Source organism: Doryrhamphus excisus, chromosome 4 (genome assembly GCF_030265055.1).
Source record: "Doryrhamphus excisus isolate RoL2022-K1 chromosome 4, RoL_Dexc_1.0, whole genome shotgun sequence".
NCBI classification, from domain to species: domain Eukaryota; kingdom Metazoa; phylum Chordata; class Actinopteri; order Syngnathiformes; family Syngnathidae; genus Doryrhamphus; species Doryrhamphus excisus.
In genome coordinates this window covers 19,549,364-19,576,765 of record NC_080469.1, presented here as the reverse complement: position 1 = coordinate 19,576,765, position 27,402 = coordinate 19,549,364, and the positions used below count along the sequence as shown (strand labels likewise).

Genomic DNA, 27,402 nt, shown 5'->3' with positions numbered 1-27,402 from the left:
ATACTCAATAAAATTACGGCAATATGATGCTGTGTGTTTGTAGCTATTATGAAGGCAAATAATCTGACAAATAATTACATAGGACGAGTTTTCCAACTCAATAAGAAAAGTATTACAACTATGAAAATACCCAGAAACATCATATGTTTCAAATAATGCCTAATAATTGTGTACAGAATACTTCTGGACCTCGCATCCAATAGCTGCCTTCATGAAAGAAGAAGAACAAAACTATGAAATTAAAATTGTTATTGATTGAAAAAGCCGCCATGAAATGTGATTTTGACCACAAGAGGGCGCCCCTGCGCTGTGTTTTAACCTGCTAACACAAAGCCGCATCCACAATAATAAGCATATTGTTTCATTCATATCTACATGATAATGCGGGCATTATCAAGGGTCCTTAATTTTGTGATACATAATAAATACGCGTGATTGCGCAGGTGTCCCTAGGTATTGTGACAGAGGTACGAACATGTGCAACTTTTTGCCCACCAGTACAGGTCTATCTACTAAAAGACTTCAAATATACTGTTGCTTTTACAAAGGGTGCACATTACCGCAAAAACGTAAATATGTGGTACTCCCAACATTCCTGCTGCTTACAAGTTGCCTTATCTGTTTCAGAAAGAGCTATCAGAAAGAACGCACTCAATGTAACAGCAAAACGTGACGTAAAATCGCACTTCTTAAATAAGCCTTATACGTTTGTGTATAATGGAATTGTTTTTGCTAATACAATTAATTCTCGTAAAGTTACAAGGTATTGCAATTTAAGGAACACCGCGTCCCTGAAGGCACCACTCAGGTTCGATTTGAAAACAACTTTAAGGGGGCAGGATTGTCATGTGACGTCTCAACAGCCAATTGGCCGTGTCAGGAATATGTAAATGAAAGGGGCGGGTTAGTGCGCGAGCGTGAGGTGACGTCAGTTCCTTTCGATGACAGAGAGCGAAACAAACATGGCGACGGAGTGGAGTGGACGCGGCTTCATGAGAACTTTACTGCTCTTTTGCTGCCTTATGGCGAGCGGAAGGGCCCAGCCGGCGCTCACGGAGCCGCGGGCAGCAACGCGGATACTCGGCATGAGGCTGGAGAGGAGCGACACGCCGGCCGAGACGACCCAACGGGGGATTATCCAGGTGACCGAGGGCAGCGACATCCTCTTCAGGTTCTATGGGCTCCACTTGTTCCCCAACAGCTCGGCGCTCATCAGGTTCACGGAACTTTACTCCGGTTACCAGGAGGACGACGACTATGGCGCCATCGTGGTGCCGAACCGGACTTGTCACGAGGACACCAAAGACCTGGTCGTGAAGGGCTCCATGAGCGTGAGTAATCACAACACCAGCGGGTTGCTGAACGTCGTCGTCAAGCAGCTCCGCAAAAGTGAGGTGGTCAAGGTGTTCGCTCTGTGCGTCCGTGACCCTCTTGGCCCGCTGGAGACCTGGTCCCTACTGGACGACCAGGACGGCCGAGTACGAGTGGTGGAGGTGAAGAAGTCCTTACTGCCCATCTGGCTGCAGGTCATTCTCATCTCCTTCCTGCTGGTGCTGTCCGGCATGTTCAGCGGACTCAACCTGGGTCTCATGGCGCTGGACCCCATGGAACTGCGCATTGTGCAGAGCTGTGGCACAGAGAAGGAGAAGAAGTACGCTCGCAAGATAGAGCCCATCCGGCGGAAGGGCAACTACCTGCTGTGCTCACTGCTGCTGGGCAACGTCCTGGTCAACACCACCCTCACCATCCTCTTGGATGACCTCACCAAGTCCGGGGTGGGCGCCGTGATCGCCTCCACCGTGGGCATCGTCATCTTTGGAGAGATCGTGCCCCAGGCGCTGTGCTCTCGGCACGGCCTGGCCGTGGGCGCCAACACCATCCTGGTCACCAAGCTCTTCATGCTCCTCACCTTCCCGCTCTCCTGGCCCATCAGCAAGATCCTGGACTGCGTCCTGGGGCAGGAGATCGGCACCGTGTACAACCGGGAGAAGCTGGTGGAGATGCTAAAGGTCACGGAGCCCTACAACGACCTGGTGAAGGAGGAGCTCAACATGATCCAGGGCGCCCTGGAGCTCCGGACCAAGACTGTGGAGGACGTGATGACGGCGCTCAGCAACTGCTTCATGATCCACAGCGACGCTGTGCTGGACTTCAACACCATGTCCGAGATCATGGAGAGCGGCTACACCAGGATCCCCGTGTACGAGGGCGAACGCTCCAACATCGTGGACATCCTCTTTGTTAAGGACCTGGCCTTCGTCGACCCGGATGACTGCACCACACTGAAGACCATCACCAAGTTCTACAACCACCCGGTGCACTTTGTCTTCCACGACACCAAGCTGGACTCCATGCTGGAGGAGTTCAAGAAAGGTTGGTGGCAAACACATCTTCTATGTTCCTTGTACGTTGTGAACTTTGACCTCTCAGATGTTTACCGACCACCTCATTAGGTACACAACCAGGTGAGAAGCACCGGCTTCACAAAGGCAATGAAGTTCATTGTTCATTGTAAATAATAGAAAATAAGGTTTATCGTTCATGGCGCCACCCACGCATGATGAGCTAGCTCTGGCTGTTCAGCTTAATTTCCGGAAGTGACGGCCCCGGAGTACTATCGCTCGGGTAAGCAAACATGGCGGGATACGAGACGGAGTTTACCAGATATTGAATGTGTATGTGTTCCACATTGTTTACATTCGTGTAACACAATGGCCCAGCAACTCCTCATTACCGAAATACGACCAGAGCTGATGTCACATGACAAGGTCGGGGGTAAGTCACAGCTTCCAGTGTCACTCGGATGCTGTGAACATCCAGCAGCAACACAACATTTTGGCATGACCACGAGTTTGATGAAAAATATACAACCGATAAACGTTTGTTTACTCTGCTTTTGTTATTATCCTCATTACGTCACTTACAGAAATGAGGCAGAGCGCCAGGAACCATAAATGTCATTTTTGCTCATTTAGTGTTCGCTTTAAACAAAACGTAAAACGGCGGTCTCCAGTGTTTGTTTCTTGTGAGCGCTACTGTTTGCAGATGTAAATGGCCATGCGCTACTAATTTTTCAAACAATATGCAATTTCAAATATCTTTGTTATTGTTTTGATTTTAAAGACACCAACAAATTGCTCAGTTTGTGAGACCACAAAGAAAATCAGGCCCGTTTGCTAAAAAGTCATGTTGGTGTCACTGTCATAACACTTCCTTTTTTCACTTCTGCCACGTGCCCCACACACATGCACACACACACACACACACATGCACTTCCTTGTCTCGAGGTCAAAGCGTGCACACATATACAGCCTTGCTGGGTGAGCTTTCGTCACCTCTCACTTCAAATGTCGCAGGCTTCCTTGTGTGCACGTGTGTCATAGGAGTCTGTCCATGGAGTCCCTTCCTGTCGTGTGTCGCAGCGGTGGCTGTTGGCGGCGGTGGGGATGTGTGCGAGGTGGCGCCGGGCCAACAGACATTCAGTCATACACAGCTTCAGTCATGATTTGATACCCATTTTTTTATTATGAGTAAGAGAAGCTCAAGCAACTTACAACATGCTGTTATACAGTATCCCGCATTCAGCAAACATTTAGCTTACCTGGTAAACATGGATGTACATTAAAGTAGTCCGTGTACAACCTGGACTGCAGTCAGCAGACAACCATTATTGTCTAAATACGCGGCAACACAGCGAGTAGCAAGATAACAGTGTTATAATAGTGATAATACAGTCAAGCATTGTGGTGGTAGAGCGCAGGAGTGCTGCAGGCACTGGAGGAGCTGCGGTTCATTGAGGGAAAAGCATGTACTGTGACCATGTGAAGCAGGGCCTGATTTTCTCACTTCATGGCAGTTTTCTAACATGGAAAGGAGCTCAAACACACCTCCAAGGTGATCGAGAACCTTACTGTGGAAGCTGAGCGTGATGGCGAGGTCTCCTCCAGACTTGAAGCCAATTGAGCACCCACGCGGTATCCTCAAGCAGAAGGAAGGTGGAGGGGTGTAAGGCGTGTAGCATCCATCAGCTCCATTCATGGTTCCCCCAGTGCCGGCAGCACTCATGCAGCACCCAGACCCGAATGCTAGCACCACCATGCTGGACTGTTGACTCGTTTTCAGTGGATATTACATACACACTGCCATACAAGCTGAACACTGACTACTCTAGCACTGTCGGTTCCTTAGCTTTGCTGGGTTTTGGGAACTGGGTGTTTTTCCATTCCCTTGTTGTTGGAGGTTTAAGGTGACGCCCGCTGCGTGATTGACAGGCCTCACCTCTCGTCCCCCCGACTCCCTGCTTGCGTCTCGAGTTCCACTCCCTTGCTGCTCGCCATCGGTTACCGTGGCGACGGCGCGCAACACAAAAGGTTTTTGCTGGTGTGCTGTATTACGAGGAAGGGTCTCTCCCAGGGCGCTGACCTTTTTGGGATGACGACACCTCATTAGATGCCATGAAATGTTCATGACCCTCGCAGGAAGCCGCAGCTGGAGATGCAGCAAACTGAAGCAACAGACAAAATGTCATGAAACCTCCGAATCTCAACGGCCGACAACTTCAACCTCTCAACTCATGATGATGATGCTGCTCAGTGACCAAAGCAGGGATTGTCAACTTCATTATTCTGGGGGCCAGAATTGTCCCTTCACTATTCACTATTATTGGCGAGTCAAAGATTGTCTATATGACAGGAGCTCTGTGCTGTTTTTAAGGACCTACTACAAAAACACTGGTCAAAGATCCTCTACAAAGTTGACATAAATTAAAATCAGTCATAATAGGTCATGAAATATAAAACAGGCCCAGCAGTAGCAGCCTTTGTTTGTTATTAAAGGTCTTGGAAGTCAGCGGGTGTCATTTGTAAAAACACACAATGGAGGCCTCATGGCTGCAGTGCTGACTGTCACATGATCTCCCCCTCAGGTGCTGGACTTTATTTTATGATCCTTTGCATTTCACCCCCTGCCCATGTAGCGACAAAGACAAGTGTGTGTGTGAGATTGTGTGGTCTTTTGCTTTGTTCCTCCGCCACTATTTTTGTCTCCTGCATGTTTGTTGACTGCCGTAACCAAGTAGACCCAGCTGATAAAACACTGCTGCTGTGCTTTGCATAAATGATATTACATTACATAAACCTACTATTTTATGATCATCTGATATCTTTGCATGATAAATCAACAAACCTAGCAAACAATTGCATTCCAACTAGCTTAGTTCAAATAACACATAAAGTGTGTGTGCGCGTGTCGTCGGTGTGGCCTTTTTCTCCTTTTTCTTTTCAATCGTTCCCTAACACCTTGACCGCTCTGACCTTTGTACCCCGCCCCCGCCAGCCCACTCCAGCACACCACGAAGCTATGTCGTCATCTTCTTGACTCTATTTACTCCTCCTGTGTACTGGGGGGTCCATATCAAAAATAACCAATATACCAAGGTTTCACTTCTCGTATTCCAGTATGGACATTTTGACACTTTTCAAGGTACACAGTCGTCCCTCGCAATATTGCGGCTTGATTATCGCTCCCTCGCTATATGTTATATGCAATATTCTGGTTCCTAGGTGGCAGCAATGACATTACCTTACACTACATTACCTGAACACTGCATGAAATCAGCCATGGCAAGTCTGACATGATGGAAATAAGTTCTCCTCCCATCTCGTGGTAAGTTTTGGGCTTTTTACGTTTATTCATTCATTCATTCATTTTCTACCGCTTATTCAAGGCTAACTGGTTTGCTCGCGAGCTAGCGGCTGTCTCGAGTCTCTGCGGTATAATAGTTGCTATGTGGTGTGAACAATGACTAATAGGGGTGTTATTTCATGTCTACAGGGCTTTAATAATGTTAAAAAGCATGTTTATATGTCATATTCTGTGCTGTAATTATGACGTTTATAATCAATGAATGTGCTTGTGTGATGAGGAACACGTGTACCTTTTTGTAGTGAATAATGTATTTCCCATCCCTGTTGCTTTGGTAAAGTATCAGCATCCTTCATGGTATCGACTATACTAAGCTTTGACAGTTTGGGGTATCAGCCACCCATCACCAGAGTCTTTTTTGAAAGTCAAAGATTATCCAACCCTAGAGAGATGACATCACGTCAGGCCACACCTGTAACTCAACTCCTGCTTTTGGAAAGTGGGCGTGTCTGCCAGCCTGCCGCCGCCAGCCACGTTTGATGCCTTTTTGTTGTTGTGCCTTTCGAGGACTCAACATGTTGATGTGCTAAACTCGGTGGCTGCCAAGTGTTTGTCTTTATGTCAGCCTTGTCACTTCCGAGTAAAAGGCCATAAATCATTCATCTGCATTAGTCGCAGACGCAGAGATAGATTTTATTTTTTACAATATGCTGAGGGCCAATGGAGGAAAAAAAACTACAGATGTAAACAGCCCTCAGGCTGTACTATGGACACCCCTTCCCCAGGTTTACAGGGTTGGGGAGGTGGATAGGACGAACACGCAAACGTGTGATTGCTCCTCGCCAGTTGCATGCAGTTGCTGCCACCGTCCATAATTGAAAGAGTCCAAAGTAATCCACAAAGTCAAAACCCGCACGCCTGCTTATGTTGAGAAACTGTGAAAAGAAGGCCTGCTGTTATTGAACACTGTCAACACCTGGCCTGTTGTATAAATACTATAAATAAAATAAGGCTAGTAGTAGTAATTATTATTATTATTATTAAAAATAACATAATAATGTTAATTTTGGGCTTAATTCTCGGCCATCTCTGTGTGGAGTTTGCATGTTCTCCCCGTGCATGTGTGCGGTTTTGTCCGGGTTTTCTCCTCCCCCGTTCCAAAAACATGTTAGCTTCATTGGTGTCCATAGGTATGAATGTGAGAGTGAATGGTTGTTTGTCTATATGTGCCCTGTGATTGGCTGGTGACTAGTCTAGGGTGCACCCCGCCTGCGACCCTTGTGAGGATAAGCAGTAGAAAATGAATGAATGAATGAATGTAATTTTTTTCAATTTGATGTTTAAAGAAAAACAGCAGCATGAGGTTTGATGAAGGTCACCAATAAGACAAGACAAAGTCAACAGATCAGGAAATGAATTTGCAGTCCAGGGTGGCAGTGATTTATTTGATTCTACTCTTTGTGGTTTGGTTTGCAGAGGCATTTCTCATCATTTGACCCGGACTCAAGTTTTAAAAACGACTCTCGGTGGTGCTGCTAAGCTAACGTGTGGGATTAGTCGCACTCACAAAGGTCCCGCTAAAGCTGGAAAAACAAGTTGGAAGAGGTCGGCTCGTCACGCGCAGCTATTCTTTGTGTGCACTTATTTTGTGGCGTCATCCCCCCGCTTGGTAGGAGCTTGTGGTCAGTGATGCCTGTGTGTGTGTGTGTGTGTGCCTGGTATGTGAGTCCGTATGGGGAAGGAATGTCGCCCTTCCCATACGGACTCATCGCCCTGCCCCGGTTGCTTTGTCGCCCGGTGTTTTCCGTGTCAACAAACAGGTCGGCTGGCTTTCTGGTGACGGGAGAGCCAGAGGGCACAGAACCAGATGGCAAGGTCGCCTTGCCTACTGCCTCACCATCATTCATTGCTGCTAATGTCAATCTCAAGTAGGGTGGTCGTACTTCCATGTAACCTGTCGCCTCAACGTGCTGCTTCACATTTCCTGTTTGGTTTTATGGCCAAGTGCGTGGATCGTATCTTTTGCCAACATTAGCGTAGTTGCTATCATTACGTCTTTAACCACTCATTAAATACTTTCATTTATTAACAGGTTTCCACATGTTACTTCCACGCACCTTAATTGTTTTTTATCAGCAAGACGTTGGTGGACAATCATTTTCATTTGGATTTTCAGGGTCAAATTAGATTTCAAACTCCAAAATTTGTCGGTGAATTGAGTTTGATATGAACTTTGATATGATGGATCGGTATTGGATTGACTTCTGATTGTGATCTGATTGCAAGCTGAACTGCATTGAAATTCGGTGTCCAGCTTGAGTATCTTATGGATCCTGATCTGCGTGTGGAGTTTGGAACCCAATCGATTCTGCAACACAGGTTTATTGCCAAATGTGTGGATATCAGTGAAATTTGGTGCACAGCTTTGCACACGAGTGATTGATGATCCGGAATTTTGAGCCACATCTTTTCTTTTGGAAGTGCAAATTGATATTGATGAAAATTGGTGTGGTTGTGATCTGAGTCTGGAATTTGGAGCCTGTTCCTTTTTGCCACAAGTAGTTGTGAGAGGATATTGATAAGATTTGAGCTTCTATCAGCATTGGTTTGGTATTACTGAGGCAGCAATAAAAAGCAAAGAAAATAAAATTTTCTGAGTTTTATTTCCTGGAAAAGGCAGAAAGCAATCAAAGTCACTTTTGTTCAAAGCGCTGCCCGGCGCTTCGCTCAAAGCTTCAAATAGTCCGGCATGTGTGACGAGCCCTCGGTGCCCGCTGTCACCTCAGCCCCGACTCTCCCAAATAAACGCCCCGCGTATCAGCCCGCCGCCAGCTGACCCCCGAACCCTCGCTGTCATGTCGGGTGACATTGCCAGCTGTGTGAGGAACAGCTGCGTGCGACGCCTCGTCTGGTGTTTTGACGCTCAGTCACTTCTTGCCAGAAAGTGAGCCGGCGCATCAGGAGCAGCAGTAGCAGGGTGACTTTGGCTTTTATTTGTGGACTCAGCTGACGCGACTCAGACTTAGACACTAGAAGCTCAAGTGACTCTCTGGTAACTTTGGGTGAGTTTGCCCCCCCAGGGGTCCCACTTCCTCTGAAATATTGACTGAACACCACAGGGGGAAGACACACACACACACAGAGAGCCTTTTCCATGACACAGTGTCTCTATTTTGGTTGCTACAGTGGTCCGCTGTGACTAATGAATAGCGTTCCTTCCGTGTTGACTTAGACCCGTCGTCATCGATGTGACCTCTGATGGAATCTCTTCAACGTCACTTGGCTCGGGATTAAGGCCCCCATTTATGTCAAGAATTATTCTTTTTGAATATACAGACATTACTTACAAAATGTTAGGCATCATTGGCTTTCGGGTGAAACCTTCATCTGACCTTCTCCATTTTTTCAATGCACAAAATTTTTCGTTCTAAAACGAGACACAACGCAAACTTCACCTGTGATTTTGCTCCGATGCAGTTTGCCGAGCAGTGCTAGCTCGTCGTGCAAAATTCCTGCCGGCATTTTGGGCTTCCTCTAGGCGTCGCTCACATGGGCTGTGTGAGTGATATAATATTTTATTATATATATATAATATTTCAACTGATGAGCTTCGTATGCTGGGGTAGGCTCCAGCATTCCACCACGACCCTAATGAGGATTAAGCAATATAGAGAATGTATGTTGCTAAAATGACTGATGATGATTTTTCCTCATATTACACATTATATAATTAATATTAAAACTTTTACACCAACCTAATTGTACAACATTATGACTTTATTTTGTTTTATTTGGTTCTCAACTACAAAATATGTCTTTTTTTAATGTTTCAACTCTATGCTACTAAAATGACATTATTTTTTTTCTCATAATATTACAAGTTTGTTTTCTTAAGATTGACTTTGTTCACATCTCACCTTTTCTCTGGATATTTTGACTTTATTCTCATAAAATTACAGCTGTTTCAACTTTTTTCTATCGTTTTTAAAATCATAATTGTTTATTTCCATAATATTTTAACTTCCCCACAACCTCATTTTTATTCTTATTCTCATAAAAATATATAATTTTGCTTTTTTCAACGATTTCAACTTTCTTTTAGAAATGTTTAAAAATCCTAATTAGGACTTGCTATGGTGGGTCTCGGTACGCTTGTGTGATGCACACCAGGGTTCAGAACTGCGAAATCGGTGCATTTATCCTGTAAGTGCGATTCCATTTCTCCTTTGACCTTTTGTTATGAATAAAGTTGCAGCGAGGGACACCACCTCTTGTATGCCATCTCATTATGTTGTGCAGGTGTGCCTAATGATTTGAGTGGCAGACTTGCTGGGAGTGCTGGTTATTAATAATTCAGACCATCTGTGGAGGGCATGAGCAGGATATACAGCATGTGTGTGTTTAGTGTACACGCTTGTGTCCTAGCCCTGTATCCTAGGTGGTCAAAGTCTGAACCCGCCCCGGCTGTATGGAAGGACAGAGTGTACACATTAACCGTCTGTGTGGCGAAAGCCCTGATAGCTTATTGTCAGACCGGCACGTGGGAGACCGCCATCGATACGCTGCATCGTCCATGTCTGGGCTATGTTTTACAGGAACGACAACCCAAGCAATTTACCACTTCAAAGTTCTCACATGAATAATACATCTCATTTTAATGGCCGCAATTCAATGCAGTCAAACAACACACACATCAGCCACCAGGCGCTCAGACCCTTGGAAGGTTGTGGGTTTGATCACCTGGTCGTACCACAATCCGGTCCAATACGGGTGGTCTGAGTTCCGTTCCGTTTTGGTCTAACGCATTATTTACAGTGTGTATGACACATTCATTGGTAACATTAGTAATGATTTGGAGTGCATGAGAAAGTGGAAAGGAGAACCAAACGTTCTTTGACCAGATTTATGTCATTTATTTACTTTGCAAGACAGCAGCAAACGAACCAATTTGTAATAGCGGTAAGGAGTCGCACCCATGACACCAACAGCTGAGTAACATTTTCAAGCGCATGCAGAGGTAGGCAAAGCTGCTGAATGAACCGCAGCTACTGCCACCTTGATAAAAACAACTACATCAGGAGGTTGCCTACAGACACAGAGGTGCAGTATTCAGTTCATCGCATTTGTGTGTTTTTTTCCGACTTAGGGAAGTCCCACCTGGCCATCGTGCAGAAGGTGAACAACGAGGGCGAGGGGGATCCTTTCTACGAGGTGCTGGGCTTGGTCACCCTGGAGGACGTGATCGAGGAGATCATCAAATCAGAGATTCTGGATGAATCGGACCAATACAGTGAGCGTTTTATCCTCATTCCTCTTCAGACTGTGCACGTGTAGCAATGGTGAGCGTTGCAATGGCGCTGACATTTGTCCATCACTGTCTCCGCTGCTCAGCTGACAACCGCACGAGGAAGAAGGTGGCCCCCAACAAGAACAAGAGGGACTTCTCGGCCTTCAAGCACGAGAGCGAATCCAAAGTCAAGGTCTCCCCTCAGCTGCTGCTGGCCGCCCATCGCTTCCTGGCTACAGGTGGGTGATGCAGTGTTCACGTGTATTACTATATTCCACGCCATATAACTAATACTGAAAGAACATGTTTTACCGTCATCCATCAATGACGGGTGGTGACCCAAAATGCGGGAATTTTTCAACTGGCTTATATTTGAAGTGGCTGTTTTGAACACAACGTGAGCTCTCTCTTTGATGGCGTGCTCTTCTCCAGCAGTTATCTGCAGCTGTGTGTTGTGTCGTAAGTCTGCACTCTATGTCCTTTTTCGAGCTTGAGAAAAGTCACCCAGAAACTCGATATTCACCTCACGTCTGCTTAGCAAGCGGATAACGGGAACGCGAGTTGCATTCACAGACATAGGGTCGTTTCATTATTCTATAGATGTTCTATTTAACTCTTTCAATGTATTTAATTATTGTTAAATAATATACTATATATAATTAAGTATACAAATCCAATTATTTAAGTTTTTTGTATTTTCAAAATATATTTGATTACTTAATTATTGATGAAAATTGAAATTATTTCAATTATTTTTTTCCAATCTTTTTATCTTTTGTTTAGTACTCTGTGCTCTAGTTTTCTCATCCTGTTAGAAAATGGTAACATGTTAAACAGGAACAAAGTATCAGTACATTGCCAAGACACTGGGAAAAGGTGTGGGATGGAGCAAGCACGTCTTCTTGTTAAACTGGGGTGTACTGTGATGTAACAATGGTCGATATACTGGAGTACCGTGTGTGCCGACCCAAATTTGGATTGTCAGGCCTTGGCGGAGGTCTGCGCCCCACCGAGTAACAACCAAGTATATTGACCTGCAAAATCTATTTCGGATGAACATGTCAATCTGCCTGTCTGAGCACGTGACGCAGCGTTCTCCGTCCTGGCATCAAAGCACGTCTGGGCACGCCTGGCTGACGCCGTTTTCTATTTATTCCACAATTTGTTGTGTTACTCTTTTGGCCCGGTATCGTACCTTAAAACAGCAACAAAAGAAGCACCAGACAAGGGCTGGCGGGAGCAGAAAAGTTGAAAAGCGGCTCCACTGGCCGAGCCTGTGATTTAATAAGTAAACCCAAATGAAAGACGCGTGTTTGCCTTGTAAAGGTGATGGATTCCTTGGCTGGTCTCACACGTACACACACAAGCACACAGTTGTGTTTGAAGGGCGGACAGGTTCTTTGTTGGCAGCATGGGTGTGGTCCAAGGCACTCGTAGCCCTGCCCTATTGCCCGTTGTTCTGCTGCCTTGAGCCGTGTTTGCGTTAGATAAGTTAGTCATTATGTGTGGCAACGGTCACATGTTTGGGAGGTTATGGTTTGTATGAATATAATATAGTTTTTTTTATGTTTGCAATGTGCATTTTTGTGTATTCAACACAGAATGCGGCATCATGGTTTGAAATAGTTGGTCACCATAATACGTACAAGGGCTGCCCAAACATGTCTGTGCCTTATGCTATGCTTATGGGGTTTTTCCACTGCACAGCCTTTGGTCCCGTGACCAAAATAGCAGTGTGGATGCAGCCTTAAACATGCTAGCACGGGGTTTTAAGATAATTATGATCAATAAAGCAGAATATGATTTACATTAGTGCCTTGGTTAACATTGTTAATCCACCCCCGAAGGTCTGACTCAAACCAAAACGGGCTCTAACCAAAGCAAATGTTCACATAGAAAATAATGTAAATCCAACGAATGTAGATTGTTAACAGGGGCTCAGGGGCTGAGCTGGAAGGTGGTTGTCACTTCTCTCCTTTCAAGTCAAATGCACACAAGATTTTTATTTTAATGCTTTCGGGTCAATTTTCATCATTATGACTTATATAGCCAAGCTCACCAGACGGTGATCAGACTTCTACAACAAAGCATCAGACCTTTTCCTGGAGAAGGATAGGGTGCATGTACAAGACCATGAATGTTTTTCAGGAAGAAGTATTTGAAAACAAAAGTGAAACAGTGCCTTAATACGTTATATTCTAAGCCGCCTTTTGTTTTCTCTTTCGATTCTTTTGTAGAGGTGACCCTCTTCAACCCGACACAGATCTCCGACAAAGTCCTGCTGCGAATCCTCCGCCATCCTGACGTGATCCAGGAAATCAAGTTCAACGAGAATGAAAAGCGCTCACCACATCACTACATCTACCAAAGGGGCAAGCCGGTGGACTACTTCATCCTCATCTTGCAGGTAAGCGCTGTTGGCGGCTGTTTTGATGTGTTAAACACGACTTCGTTTCTTCTTCAGTCAATTTTGGCAAAATAAGAATTGAATATTAATAAATTGAATACTTTGTAATTACGGCATAAGAAAAAATCATTTTCTGATCTTTCTAGCACAGTTTTAACCTTATTAGAGCCCTCTAGACATGAAATAACACCCTTAACATAACATGAGCTCACACATTAGCAGTTCCTTGTTGTCTTTTCTGGACAGAGGTGGCTATTGTCTCATCCGTGTATTTGCAATGGCGGCTTTAAATGGCTTTACACTCGTATTACCCAATGTAGTAGACGCTATAAGAGTAAGAAACAGTAATTGTGTTCCCTAAGGGACCTTAGCAGAGGGCGGACTGATGTGTGGAGGACAGGAGGTGTTGAGTTGAGTTTTAGCTGTTGTAGCCTGTTATTATTGTAGCCATAAATTATATTATAATCATATCATACAATTAGATTCTATAATCATATTATTATATTATATGTATACTATAAAATAAAACAATAATAATACCACGCATTACTAAATTTTCACATCAAATATTTTTCATTTAAATGTAATTTTAAAAATAAATGCATTACAATTAAAAAATCATCAATAATGAGGCATAAACCACTGACTAATATATAATATAATAAACCTTGTTGACATCTCACTTGCACACCAGAACAACCGATATGATCTGATTTCTCATTTTATGCCCTTTTTTTTCATATTTCACTTCAAAAGCCCAGACTATTGTTGGTTCGCATATGATGCCTTCATTTGAAACCGGAACATGTGGCCCCACAGTAATCAGGTGCAAGAAAGAACTATACAGTATACTGTTTAACTTCCCACATTAGTTCCGCTGTATTTGAAGTGCAGGTAAAATAAAGTCATCTTCAGCATCAGCATAGAAGAAAACACACCATTAAGTGTAAGTGGAGAGGGCATACGAGGTACAGTAAACCTCGGATATATCGGACTCGGATATATCGGAAATTTGCTCACAACGGACGGATAAAAAAGAACCGATTTTTCTGTAATGCATTTCCAATAAAAATTCATTGCATATATCGGATTTTTTATAACGGATTTCTCCGTCCCGGAAATCTCCAGTCCCGTTCCAATGCATTTCCATTAAATTTCCCTCGCATATATTGGATGGCCGCATCATGGCGCTCCGATTCGCCGAACCGTGACAGGCCGCTATACGACGTCATTTGCAGCGTTTGCAGCGTTGCCTGCGCGTCCAGGTACATTGGAAACATAGTCAAGGAAGTGCCTTTTTATAACGGATAAAATCCGATTTACGCATATACCGGATATAAATCCGATATATGCGTAAAACGGACATTTTCCGGTATACGCATATAACGGATTTCGCTTATATCGGACAAAACCAGTGGGAACAATTGAATCCGATATATCCGAGGTTTACTGTACTACACAGCTGCGGCCCCTCCCGGGGAACAGATTTAGGGGCTGGGGGCGGCAGTCACGGGTCTTGAATGAATACATATTCATCTGTATTGTGTTAGAAGTTTGCTGAATTGAGGGGTGTGCATGTGCAAGTGTGCATTTTGGGAAACAGGAAGAGGCTTGAACACAACACGGCAATAGAGACAACCTTTTGGACACCTCCAGTGATGTGAGGTGTGGGAGTCATTCTTTTGTGTGGGAAATACACATGACACTGCTGATACAATGAATGTGTGTTTGTGTGCATTTTTCCAGTAGTGAAAAGTTTAGATTTTTTTATATTTCCACGTATTTAAGTCATTTATATATACTTATATATATATATATATATATATATATATATATATATGTATTAAGATTAAGATTAAGATATGCCTTTATTCGTCCCTCAGTGGGGAAATATATACGTATATATATATGTATATATATATATATATGTATATACGTATATATATATGTATATATATATATGTATATACGTATATATATATGTGTACTTTTTATTTCAGTAATTTAATTTGATTATTTACATTTTATTTAAGTCATTTTAATTGAGCCGTTATTTTTATATATATATATTTTTTTTGACGGTTTATTTGTACTTTTTGCTGTTACAATACATTTGCTTTGGGGCCAAGAGGGCCTTAACAAAAATAAAACAAAATAGTGTTGTAAGCACTTTACAGTGCTCATTACCACCACCTACAGGATTGGAGTGGACAAGGTGACGTTTCTGTCCTTTCAAGTCACGGTCCCAACGCCAATTGTCTCACTAAAGCCTGCGCTTCTTTTTTAGGCCCCCGTCTTAATTATTCCGCTAGCATGTGCGGCGGCTTTGCCGTATTTTGCCACCTGTTGTGAGCGGAGGGATGCGGGCAAGGAGGATTAACCGTCCTGTGTTGTTGTTGCTGCAGTTCACACATTCCAGCGGGCCCATTCGGGCCGACTGTACAGACAAACAACACAGAGGCCTCCTTAAAACCTTCACCACCTGCAACAAAAGCCCCACCCACCCATCCACAGCCCCCTGACCTCACCCAACCCACACATCTATTGCAGCATTTAGGAATCTCCCAGGGAAGAAAATGTTATTCTTCTTGTTGCACTGCACTGCCCCCTGCTGCCAGAATAATGTAACTACAAAAACATTGCAAGGCAGCTTTTTAAAGATATATATAAATAATGTTATTTATTGGATTGCTAAAATGATGCTAAAAAGGAGTTATCAATTAAACGTCATAATACAGCGTATTAACTATTTGTTCAATAATTGTCATTTTAAGTGATTTTTTTTAAATGTACATTTTATTTAAAAAAATTAATTCATTCATTTTCTACAGCTTATCCTCACGAGGGTTGCTGGGTGCTGGAGCCCAGCTGTCTTTGGGCGAGAGGCGGGGTACACCCTGGACTGGTCGACAGCCAATCACAGGGCACATATAGACAAACAACCATTCACACTCACATTCATACCTATGGACAATTTGGAGTGGCCAATTAACCTAGCATGTTTTTGGAATGGGGGAGGAAACCGGAGTACCCGGAGAAAACCCACACATGCACGGGGAGAACATGCGAACTCCATACAGAGATGGCCGAGGGTGGAATCGGACCCGAGCTGTGTGGCCTGCGCCCTAACCACTCGGCCCACATGATAATTTTATAAACGTAATATTTTAACCAGGTTAATAAAAATGTATAAAATAATGTATGTATATAGTATTTGTAATATAATAGATATTGCATGAACAAATACATCATTTGTCTTCCTGGTGTCTCCATCAGGGTCGAGTGGAGGTGGAGGCCGGCAACGAGAACATGAAGTTTGAGACGGGCCCTTTCTCCTACTACGGCGTCATGTCGCTGAGCGCTCCCATGCTGGGTGAGTCCTCCTCTCTCCCCGATTCCTCCTCTCCTTTCCACAATCTGATACTCCATACATGATACTTCTTTGATATCCAAAACGTCTGAATTTATCCCACCCACGGCCCGCCTCCGGGCACGCCTACTCCACTATGATTGGTCACGCTCAGCTTGTACAGCTTGTACGCCCATATCAGGAAGTCCGGCTCGTCCTCTGAGATCTAGCGTTCAGAACCATCCCGAACTTCTTTCAGGGCTCACTTCCAAATGCGCAAACCTCGTTATCTGAAACGTTGGCATGGTTTAACACGAGAATACAATATTCTAACTACATTTCTAGGTCAGAAAAGTGGAAAAAGCATCATGGGTCCACTATAAAAACAGTTATTTGCCCAGCATTTGTCTGTTTGTTTGTGTTCAAAATAACTTGAAAAGTTCACTACAAAAGTTCTACAAAATTTCAAAATCTGATCCTGATAATGGAATAATTCCTGATACTATGATCCAGAATATGAAGACATAGGGGACCTTTTGGAATTTTCATCATAGGAAGACAACAAATGAAGGGACAAAACCTGCAGCATGACGGAAAATGCAGAATAACTACTGAGCTGATATTGATATCATTATGAATCAAATTTCTAATGGTATGTTATTATGCGCATCTAAATATGCAGATACAATTAATGTAGGACTAATATTTCTGCTGTAAATCACAATGGGGGGGCAATGGCACTCTGTGGCGGTCTGCGCTCTCTGAGGTTCTTGTGCTTTTGGGAAATTCCAGCCTCAGCGTAGGATTGTGGACGGCATAGACTGATCTTTTGGCTTGTTACTGACAGATGATGTAACAATTCATTTCCACATATCTTTCATATTTTCTCTGATTATATCTACAATATTGGCTAATACTAATGAAAAGGTGACCATAGGCGTGCTATTTCATGCCATGAGGGCTCGAATAATGTTAAAAAACATATAAATAAAAACATAAAAATCAGGTTGTCTATGCCGTAACTTTTATGTTATATTTAATCTGTGGGTCTGGCAGCTATTAACCGTGATAAACGAGGGATTACTGTACTCATATTTGACCAGATGGTGCAGTGTGATGAGAGTATTACTGTGTTATGAGTGAAAAGCACTCTTCTTCTTCTCTACCTTCTTTTCTTCCCTCGCTCCTTACAGGGACTTCAGGTGCAAAGTATGAGACGCTGAACATACAATCATATAGCGCATATTCACAAGGTGTCCCCATAAGGACAAATGTCTTTCACCTTCAAAGTGTTGTGTTGCATGTGCTCACCTTGTGTCCCCCCGCCCCACCCGAGCCCTTCCTGTTCCACGGGGGTCACCTTTTTACACTCTCTCCTCTCAGCGGCTGCACCCCGTCCTCGCCTCGTCTCCTTTAAGAGGTTTTCTCTGTTCTCTCAGCTGCCAGGTAAACTCCGGCATGTCTGGGTCTTTTAATAACACCGGGGAGAGAGAGAAGGGGGGGGGGGGGTAGCTGGTCCTGGATGCTGATTGTAGTTCAGAGAACTCACACAATCATCACAGGCGAAGGCGTTAACATCCAAGCAGGGTTTGCCAAACTGCCTTGGCGGGTATTGTATCCATCCTCCAGCAGGCCGTGTGCTCCAGTCTGGTTGATTCGTGTTTGTTGTCATAAATTCCACCTTGATGTGTACGCTGTACCTCGTCATGGTGAAGTTGGGGTCTTGACTTGAGCAGAGTTTGGGAAACCCTGCGTTATTAAGATTAGCAAACATAATGTTGGATGTGTCTACGGGGTGTGACGCCTGGATTAGGCTCCCGCCACGCCGGCTTTGCTCCTCGTCTTGCAAACCATCCCTGCGTAGCGACTCTGTCCATAAAGGCTATGATTGGTCGGCTTGATAAATCTTAGTAATCTAAGTATTTAGTTTCATTTCAACATGTATACTGTATATGATGTATTGTACTGTACACGCCTACACCTTCGCAAATGCCTTTGCCAAATCGCAAATGCTGATCCTCAGATGTCGGATCAGCATTTTCAATAAAAGTCCCCGCTCCACTCACCGTTTCCCTTTCGTTTCTGTGTTGGCTCGCTACTGAGGAAGCTAAGAAGCTAATAAACAGTTGACGAGCACCACAGTTGCTCACTCAATTGATTTTAGCATCCCTAGTGTTCCAAGAGAGAATTGCACATCACACACTCATCCCCGGTGAAGACGTTGTCGAAGGGGATGGCGTAGTGACTACGCGGGAGCTTAATCCAGGTTTATTGGTACAAGAATTCGGAATAGGATTTATTGTGTCTGTGTACCGCTCCACCCCCTAGACACCTCGTCATGTTAGCCACCAAGGATAAAACGCTGGCTAGCGCGAGGTTCGTAATGGCGGTAAATTCACATGTTCTTTTTCTTTTCATGTTCCCTCCACATTGTCTGAATGATCCACGCTAACGTTCACCTTCCTGATTTCATGATGTAGCAACAACATATTACATGAATTAGAATAATCATCGTCATTCTCAAACCTCATCATTTCACTCATGGTAGCTTTTAGCATGCTAACTCGCTGAAAACGTGTCAGGTTGACCTGGTGGTTGCAAATCTGCATCCAGTAGGAAACTTTTCATTACAGTGTTAAAGCAGGAATTGAACAAATGTAGTTTTTTTTTTTTTACCAATTTTGCCTGACTCTGATGCTAGACACAAAAGTGCTTTTAGTAGTTCCACCTGGAACACGCTGTTTCCGGTGTCTGTAGCTTAAGTGTTTGTCTCAGACAGAGCGTGTGTCTTTAAGAAGCGTCCACTTTTGACATACGCACTCCAACTCGCTAGCTGTGTGAGCTACAGTGCTAACATTATGCCCACAGTTCAACACCAGCATCATGCTAGGTTAGCATAGCCGCTGAATATTACAGAATGAAAATGTACCAAAGTTGAAATATTTGTGCAATTCAAAAAAGGGTGAGAAATGTAGCAAAGTGGAAACTAACAATCCACTTTTTCATCTATATGACAAAGCAGGGACGTATGATTAACATCTTAGCATATGGATTTTACATGCCAGAAATGCTGAAACTAGGATTCCTTCTCGGTCGGTCAACTTGATTCCAGACATATTTTTTCCAGCTTAAAGAAACAAAATTGAAAAGTTCCCCACTGGATGTTAAAAGGTTGAATTCAACATCCATCCGACAAGTCTAACCACTAACTGTAAATGTAGACGGCTGGTTTGAGTTGGCTAACCTTCAAGTTGGCGTGTCCAGGTAAAACCGTTTCCTATGACTCACTGAAGCCCCCTGCTGGAAGACTCACGCTGACTGGTAATAACACAACAGCCTGCGTGTGGAGTGTGATGGTGAGCATGTGAGTGTGAGTGCTTCTTGGGATGCATCATCAGCATGCCCATGGTTACAGAAGCCAAAAAAACAGGAGTTGGACGGTTAGTTAGTCATGAACCCAAGTCTTCTTGGCCTCCAGGCGTAAGTGTGAAGAAATGTTTCTTACTAATTGTATAACAGAGAAAAGAAAAGTCTGGTGGAAATTTTTGTTGCATTTTTGACAGCTGAAGAGCGACATGTCAGCTTTTTGACTGATTTAATTGAGTTTGCCATATTTTCAACAGCAGTATTCCAGTCTATGTAAATATCTACTGTACATACTCTATCATTGTCAATAACCGCAAACCTTGTCACTTTTGATATCATTTCAACATCAAAATGTTCTTGTATTGTTATTACATTTACATGTTTTTATTGTAATTAAATATTATGACTAGCCTTCATGGTGATCGAGTGGTTAGCACGCAGGCCTCACAGCTAGCAGCCCCGAGTTCGATTGCACCCTCGTCCATCTCTGTGTGGAGTTTGCATGTTCTCCCCGTGCATGCGTGGGTTTTCTCCGGTTTCCTCCCCCATTCCAAAAACATGCTAGGTTAATTGGCCACTCCAAATTGTCCATAGGTATGAATGTGAGTGTGAATGGTTGTTTGTCTATATGTGCCCTGTGATTGGCTGGCCACCAGTCCAGGGTGGACCCCGCCTCTTGCCCCAAGACAGCTGGGATAGGCTCCAGCACCTCCGCGACCCTCGTGAGGATAAGTGGTAGAAAATGAATGAATGAATGAACTTGATTGACCTTTATTTAATAAATATTTTATTTCATAATATACAAACATTTTTATTTATTGTACATTTATTTTTGAAATATTTTTAATAATAATATTTATATATTTAAAAATAAATTAAAGTGTATTTAAAAAAAAAAAGTTTTGTGTGTTGAAAGGTGTGCCTTCATTGAGGTTTTTTGCATGGGGGCAGGATTAAAAAAAATAGGGACCACAGACCACACCAGGCGGCAGTGAGATGTATTTCTCTGAGTAAATGTTTGTTGTAATGTAAATTTGTTGACGCTGAGTCACATTTCACAGCCATTGCTTCACTGCTACTTGTATGAAAGGAGCAGCACGACTTGTCTGACTTGTTGTCATACGTCCACATTACGTGACCTCCCAACCCCTCGTCTTTATTCATCACATATGAAGCCAAAATCCGACCCAGCCCCACCCCTTCCCCCCCATGTGACCTCTACCCTTTGTGTTGTTTTGTGCGTGCACGCCTGCTGCAGAGTTCCGCTCACCGTCCCACATCAGCGGCCTGAACCGCACGTCCTCGCTGAGCGGCGCCGACCGCACCGAGTCGCTGTCGGTGGGCGGCAGCAACAGTCAACTCAACTGCAGCCTTCCCTCGCAGCAGTACACGCCCGACTTCTACGTGCGTGCCCTCACCGACCTGCAGTACGTCAAGGTACGTCAAAGCCGGGACTGGGACTGCCGTCTTTTGCAGTAGGTCCTTAAAAACAGCAGAGACTCTTATCATATGGTGGGGTCTCAAAAACAGCAGAGTGCTCCTGTTATATAGAATACCTTTGGCTGCTGTTTTTGTCAGTTGGTCCTCAAAACCTGCACAGCACTGACTCATGTTTTTTAGTAGGTCCTTAAAAACAGTGAGTGCTTCTGTCATATAGAAGATCTTTGGTAGTGTTTTTTTCCAGTATCTCCACAAAACCTGCAGGGTTGAATCTTTGATTTTGTTTGTTTTTTGGAGGTCCTTAAAAACAATAACAGCAGTGTTACTGTCATGTAGAGGATGTTTGACTTGCATTTTTTCCAGTAAGTCCTCAAAAACAGCAGAGTGCTCCTATTATATAGAATATCTTTGGCTGCTGTTTTTGTCAGTTGGTCCTCAAAACTTGCACAGCACTTCTGTCATGTAGACCATTTTGACTCGTGTTTTTTAGTAGTTCCTTAAAAACAGCGAGTGCTTCTGTCATTTGGAAGATCTTTGGCTAGTGTTTTTTCCAGTAGGTCCACAAAAACTGCAGGGTTGACTCTTTGATTTTGTTTGTTTTTTGGAGGTCCTTAAAAACAAAAACAGTAGTGTTACTGTCATGTAGAGGATCTTTGACTTGCATTTTTTTTAGTAAGTCCTCAAAAACAGCAGAGTGCTGTTGTCATATGTTTTTTTCTGTAGTAGGTTTTCAAAATCAGCTGAGTGCAAATTTCATATAAAAGATTTTTATATTTTCTGCAGTAGGTTGTCAAATAATTGAGTGCTTTGACTAGTGCATTTGCATGAAGTCTTCAAAAACAGCACTTTTCCAGCGGAATCACTGCTCTGTATGAAATAGAACTAGAAATGTTGTCGGCTAGTCCAAAGATGAGCCTTGGCGGAGGTAACGCTGACATGTCACGTCTTCAGATCACGCGCTCGCAGTACCAGAACGGCCTGATGGCGTCCCGCCTGGACAGCACGCCGCAGTCACCCGAGAGCGTCCACCAGCTGGCCCGCGTGGCGCTGACCATGCCCTCCAACAACACCCTCGCCGACCTGGGCTCGGACCCCGCCCCCACAGAGAACGGGCCAGACGAGACCACGCTGCTGCTGCTGCTCAACGAGCAGAACTCGCCGCACGGCGTCAACCACCACGGCCCGCTGGACAACAACGTGTAGGGTGCCTCGCACCACCCCCCCACCCGCGGCCGCCACCCCACCCTGACCCGCGCACGTTTGCACGCATGCACTATGATTGGATGTTTGTCGGGAAGGGGAGGAGTCTGTTTGTGTGCGTATGTGTGACATGCCAAAGTGCACAAAGCCCGCCTTCGTTTTAGTGTTGGTTCCCCTTTTCTGATTGGACCACAAAGGTCCTCCCCTTCCCGCCCCCCTCAGAACCTCCCCCTCTTGCACGTCATGCCGCCTCTTCACTTTCCCGAACGACGAGACTCAGGGAGACTCCGCCCCCTCTTAACACCCCGCCCCCCCATCCACACGACCACGATTCTTTCAATCAAAAGAATGGGATATTGCGTCAAGATTTATTGTTGGTGACAATCAGTGCGATGATGAATGTAGCGTTTGGCTAGGAACCAAAATAGGGAAACTTCGCTTTAACGGATCGCAAACTTTATTTATTTCCTGCAAAGATTACGGGGCCACACTAGGGTGGATTACAAAAGAAAAGATTTTAGTGGTAATATTGCAATACCAAATACCTACTGAAGGTTTTCCAAGAGCAAAGACGTAATATTAAGATGAAAATGTCACAATGTGACACAAACATTATTCACAATGTGAATAATGATGACTTTTTTCCTGCAATGTTTCAACGTCATACAGTTAATAGCTCCTTGCGTTACCTTTCCATGTCGCAACATTTGACATTTATTCTATAATAACACCACTGAAAAGGACCGCTTTGGACAGGAACGCCAACCACTCGGCCACAGTGCGGCACACACTCACTCACTTTGCCCCCGCTGTGATGTTTAAAATTACGACTATTCTCCATATTTGGCATTTATTTGCACGATTTATTCTGGCAATATTGTGGCGTGGATTACGTTTGATTTGTCGTCATGACAATGGGCCGTGTTTCCATAATATTTCAGCGTAATTCCTTGTCGTATGAGCATCTTATTGTGATTTCGATTCCTGCAATGTTTCTACTTTATTCTTGTAAAATGGCAACTTTTGGCCTAATTCCGTGAAGTTGCACCATGTTTATTTTCCTCATATTTGGACTTGGACCAACTTTTCCCCGCCTCTGCGATATTAGGTTCGCATTCTTTAATCAAAATAGTGCCTTTCTTGTGGTGAAATGTGGCGTTTATTCTTGCGGTATTGCCACATTCTGTTCTTTTCTTCTCCTTCGGGTGTGGCCCTGGTCGTCTACAAGTGAGGGCGATATAAGGTTCATTTTTTGGGCTTTTTTGGTGGTTGAAATGTGAGACAAGTGCAGACACTCCAGTTTTTTGGTTTGACCGTAGCGTCTGAACGGAACCCAAAAACCAACATGATGTCAACTACTAGATTGTTCTTTCTTTCTTTGCTTTCAACTGTAATTCCTAAAAAATAATATTCATGTGAATAACGATGATAATAATAGCTTCCTTTGGTGAAACACTGACGACAGAAGAAGGCTGCTGCTGTATTGGTTTTTTTGTTGTTTGGACGTCTGCTCACAGGGCATTGTGGTATTCTTTAGGGTTGTAGCGGTGCGCCACTTCAGTTTACTGTGAATGACTTCTTTTATGACTCGTTTTATTATTTTAATGCCGACTCCAGCATCACTTTGTTGTGGCAAAGGGACTGAATGAACCGTACATTAACAATTGCAGTAGTATCTATGAATATGCAGTACTGTGCAAAAGTCCTCAGGTGGAGACATTGTGGTGGGGTGCCCCCCCCCCCCCCCCCCCATCCTGGTACACCACATGGTGGCACCCTAAACACCGTTCACGCAGCTCTGCAAAACACCCACTGTAAATTTGAGCAAGATTGGTCAAAAAAGACATGGCCGCCATCTAGCAAGTCTCCAGTCATTAGGATGGTCACAAGTCATTGACTGTCAAAGAATAGTGGAACATCGAGGACATCGGTCTAACATGTATGCTGGCATGTCTCCCAAAGCTGTCATTTAGACATGAACTGCTGAGACCATTTGCACTCTGTTGCTAACCAAAACAGCAGCGCCCAGTGTGGTGTCTGTTTTTCTCCTTCCCTTTGGCATCAAATGGAGAAATAGAATATACAGTCACCCCTCGCTCTATCGCAGTTTACCGTCTTTTATTTGTTTTTTTTAAATGCATACTTTTAAAGCACATAATGGGCTAAGTTAACCACCTAAATGAACTACAATACGGGGCAGAAGAAGCATTCTAATTGAGACTGTAGTATTCTACATTGGCCGCTCGGTGAGACAGGCACCGGACTCGTCACTCAGGTCCCTGAAGGAACACATTTACTGTGACGCACACCAGCAGGAGTTTAAATGGATGCTGTCCATATAAAATAACAAGGACCTGCTGGAGTACGAGTTCAGTCTGTCTTATTTTCTCTGACTATATCTACTATTAAAGAGTAAAAGGAGTGTAATGATGACTATAGGGTTGTTATTTCATGTCTTCACGGCTCTAATAATGTTTTAAAAAGACCGTAAACAGGTTTTCTATGCCGTGACTACAAAAATATTCCATGTATTGATTAAAGTTCACCTCTCATGGCCTGGAACCAATCAACCACCATAAACGAGAGACAGCTGTACCGCTCATATCGTTTAATATTATCGCAAAAACAAAAGAGGCCAAGGAAGACTATGGGAGTGTTAGTTCACCTCTAGAGGTTTCTGATTATGTTAAAAAAGCAGAATTAGAAGGTTGTAAACAGGTTTTATGTCAGGGGCCTCTAATGATGGTAAAAACTCTATTTACAGTCATAACCGGTTTTTCTATGTCCCCCCGCCCCCATGGAATCGTAATGATACCGCCCGTCCGTCTGTGAACCAGGAAGTAGCCTGCTAGCAAGCAAGCAACTACGTACACAAAACTACTTTTGTGACTTTGGCACAGTACTGTTTGCCAGTATATACATCTTTGCCAAAGAGTCGTAGGACGTTGTCGTTTTATTTGGAATGTTTAAGCAATGTAGGTCTCACGTGGCTAACCTGGAATCTCTCAAGGCAATATTACGTCAATTTACGACTTAAGTCTTGAAAATCTAGGATTTTATTGTCGTGAATTTCTCGTAAACTTATGAATATATGCCAGGAAATTTACGACTTCATTCTTGAAAATGTAGGATTTTATTGTCGTAAATTTCTCATCAATTTATGAATTTATGATAGAAAATTTACGACTTTATTCTTGAAAAGTTGGGATTTTGTTGTCGTAAATTTCTCGTAAATTTATGAATTTATGCTAGGAAATTTACGACTTCATTCTTGAAAATGTACAGTTTTATTCAGTCTGTTGAATGGTTACGACAAAGCATTGAAATTATCTGATATTTTGCCAAAGCCGTCGTACATTTTCAAGAATAAAGTTGGAAATTTGCAACAAAAAAAGTTGACTTTATTCTTTAAAATGTATGATTATATTCTCCCAAATTTACAACTTTTTTTTCTCGTCAATTTGACTTTATTCTCATAAATGTAAAACTTTATTCTTGTAACTTTATGACCTTATTTTTGTACGTTTCCGACTGCATTCTCATAAAATTATGACTTTTTTGTCGAAAATCACAACATAATTTTAATACATTTGCCCGAGAAAAGGGGGGGCTTATATAGGTATTTTTTGTCATAAATATAATACTATATTTGTTGTGAATGTACAAAGTTTTTCTCATAAATTTACAGCTTTATTGTCTTTTTTCTTGTCGATTCACAACTTCATGCGCAACCTTTTATATAATAATCTGATATTTTGAAAATAAAGTTGTAAAAGTATTACTTTTTATATAAGAATCTGAGATTTTGAGAATGACATCGTGAATTTATGAGAAAAAAGTTCATTTACAAGAAAAAATTGTAAATTTGCACATTTACAAGAAGAAAGTCAAATTTACGAGAAAAAAACCTTAAATTCCAAACCAAAACTCTTTTTGCTATAATCTGAGATTTCTACAATAAAGTCATACGTTTGAGGGGAAAAAGACTTTATTCTCAAAATCTGATATTTTTTTCAATATTGCTCTAATAATTTGTCATAGATTTGTGCTTCAGCTGGACACTAAAATTACCACACATGCGCACTCGGAGTACTGCACAGATTTACTACATGAACTGCATTTTCGCCGCTGGGAATATGAAAATAGCCTCTTTTGTGGTTATTAAAGGAAGCACTTTATTAACAATCAGGAAAGCAGTATTCCTCTTTACACCCGAAAAAAAAAGCCACAAATATGCCAAAGTTTTTATGTTGCAATAAAAAAAAAATACCCTTGACGATTTCATCACCATTTCAAAATGTTCTTTTCTTTTTTTAAGTAATCATCATTGTGTTGCCTTCACTGTCTCTCTGTAATTTTGCTTTCAATGAAATCAAACCGGGTTTTTCTGGGTTTTTGTTACGAGTGCCTGCGATGTTTTTGTACCTCAGAAAGCAAACCAACAAGCAACAGAGTTGATGATGATCGTTTGTTGGCGACTATCTTCTGTTTTTTTTTCTTGTTGTTTTTGTTGTCATCCGGGAACAGTGGGAATGCTGAGCTTTCAAAAAAACAAAAAAAGGTTGTCCTTCATTCCCGACAGTGCGCTTAAAGAGAAATCCCCAAATGAAAGGTGTAAATAGTGTTTTATAATTTCTTGTCTTAATGAGTTTTGATGATGACGATGAATGTTATTATTAATAAATTTGAGATCTATTTCTCTATGACAAA

At 43.1% G+C, this 27,402-nt stretch overlaps 1 protein-coding gene across 2 annotated transcripts; it reads left to right on the top strand.

Annotated features, from left to right (window-relative positions):
- The first annotated feature begins 927 nt into the window (after positions 1 to 927).
- LOC131128739 (metal transporter CNNM4-like) lies at positions 928 to 27,402 on the top strand. Of its 2 annotated transcripts, XM_058071869.1 has the most exons (8): positions 928 to 2,373; positions 10,790 to 10,933; positions 11,035 to 11,169; positions 13,168 to 13,337; positions 16,614 to 16,710; positions 18,070 to 18,132; positions 21,311 to 21,489; positions 22,444 to 27,402. In XM_058071869.1, exons 1-8 carry the CDS (start codon positions 942 to 944, stop codon positions 22,693 to 22,695), a joined length of 2,472 nt encoding a protein of 823 aa, XP_057927852.1. In that variant the 5' UTR covers positions 928 to 941; the 3' UTR covers positions 22,696 to 27,402. The 2 variants fall into 2 exon arrangements, with proteins under 2 accessions (XP_057927852.1, XP_057927853.1); XM_058071870.1 differs by lacking the exon at positions 18,070 to 18,132.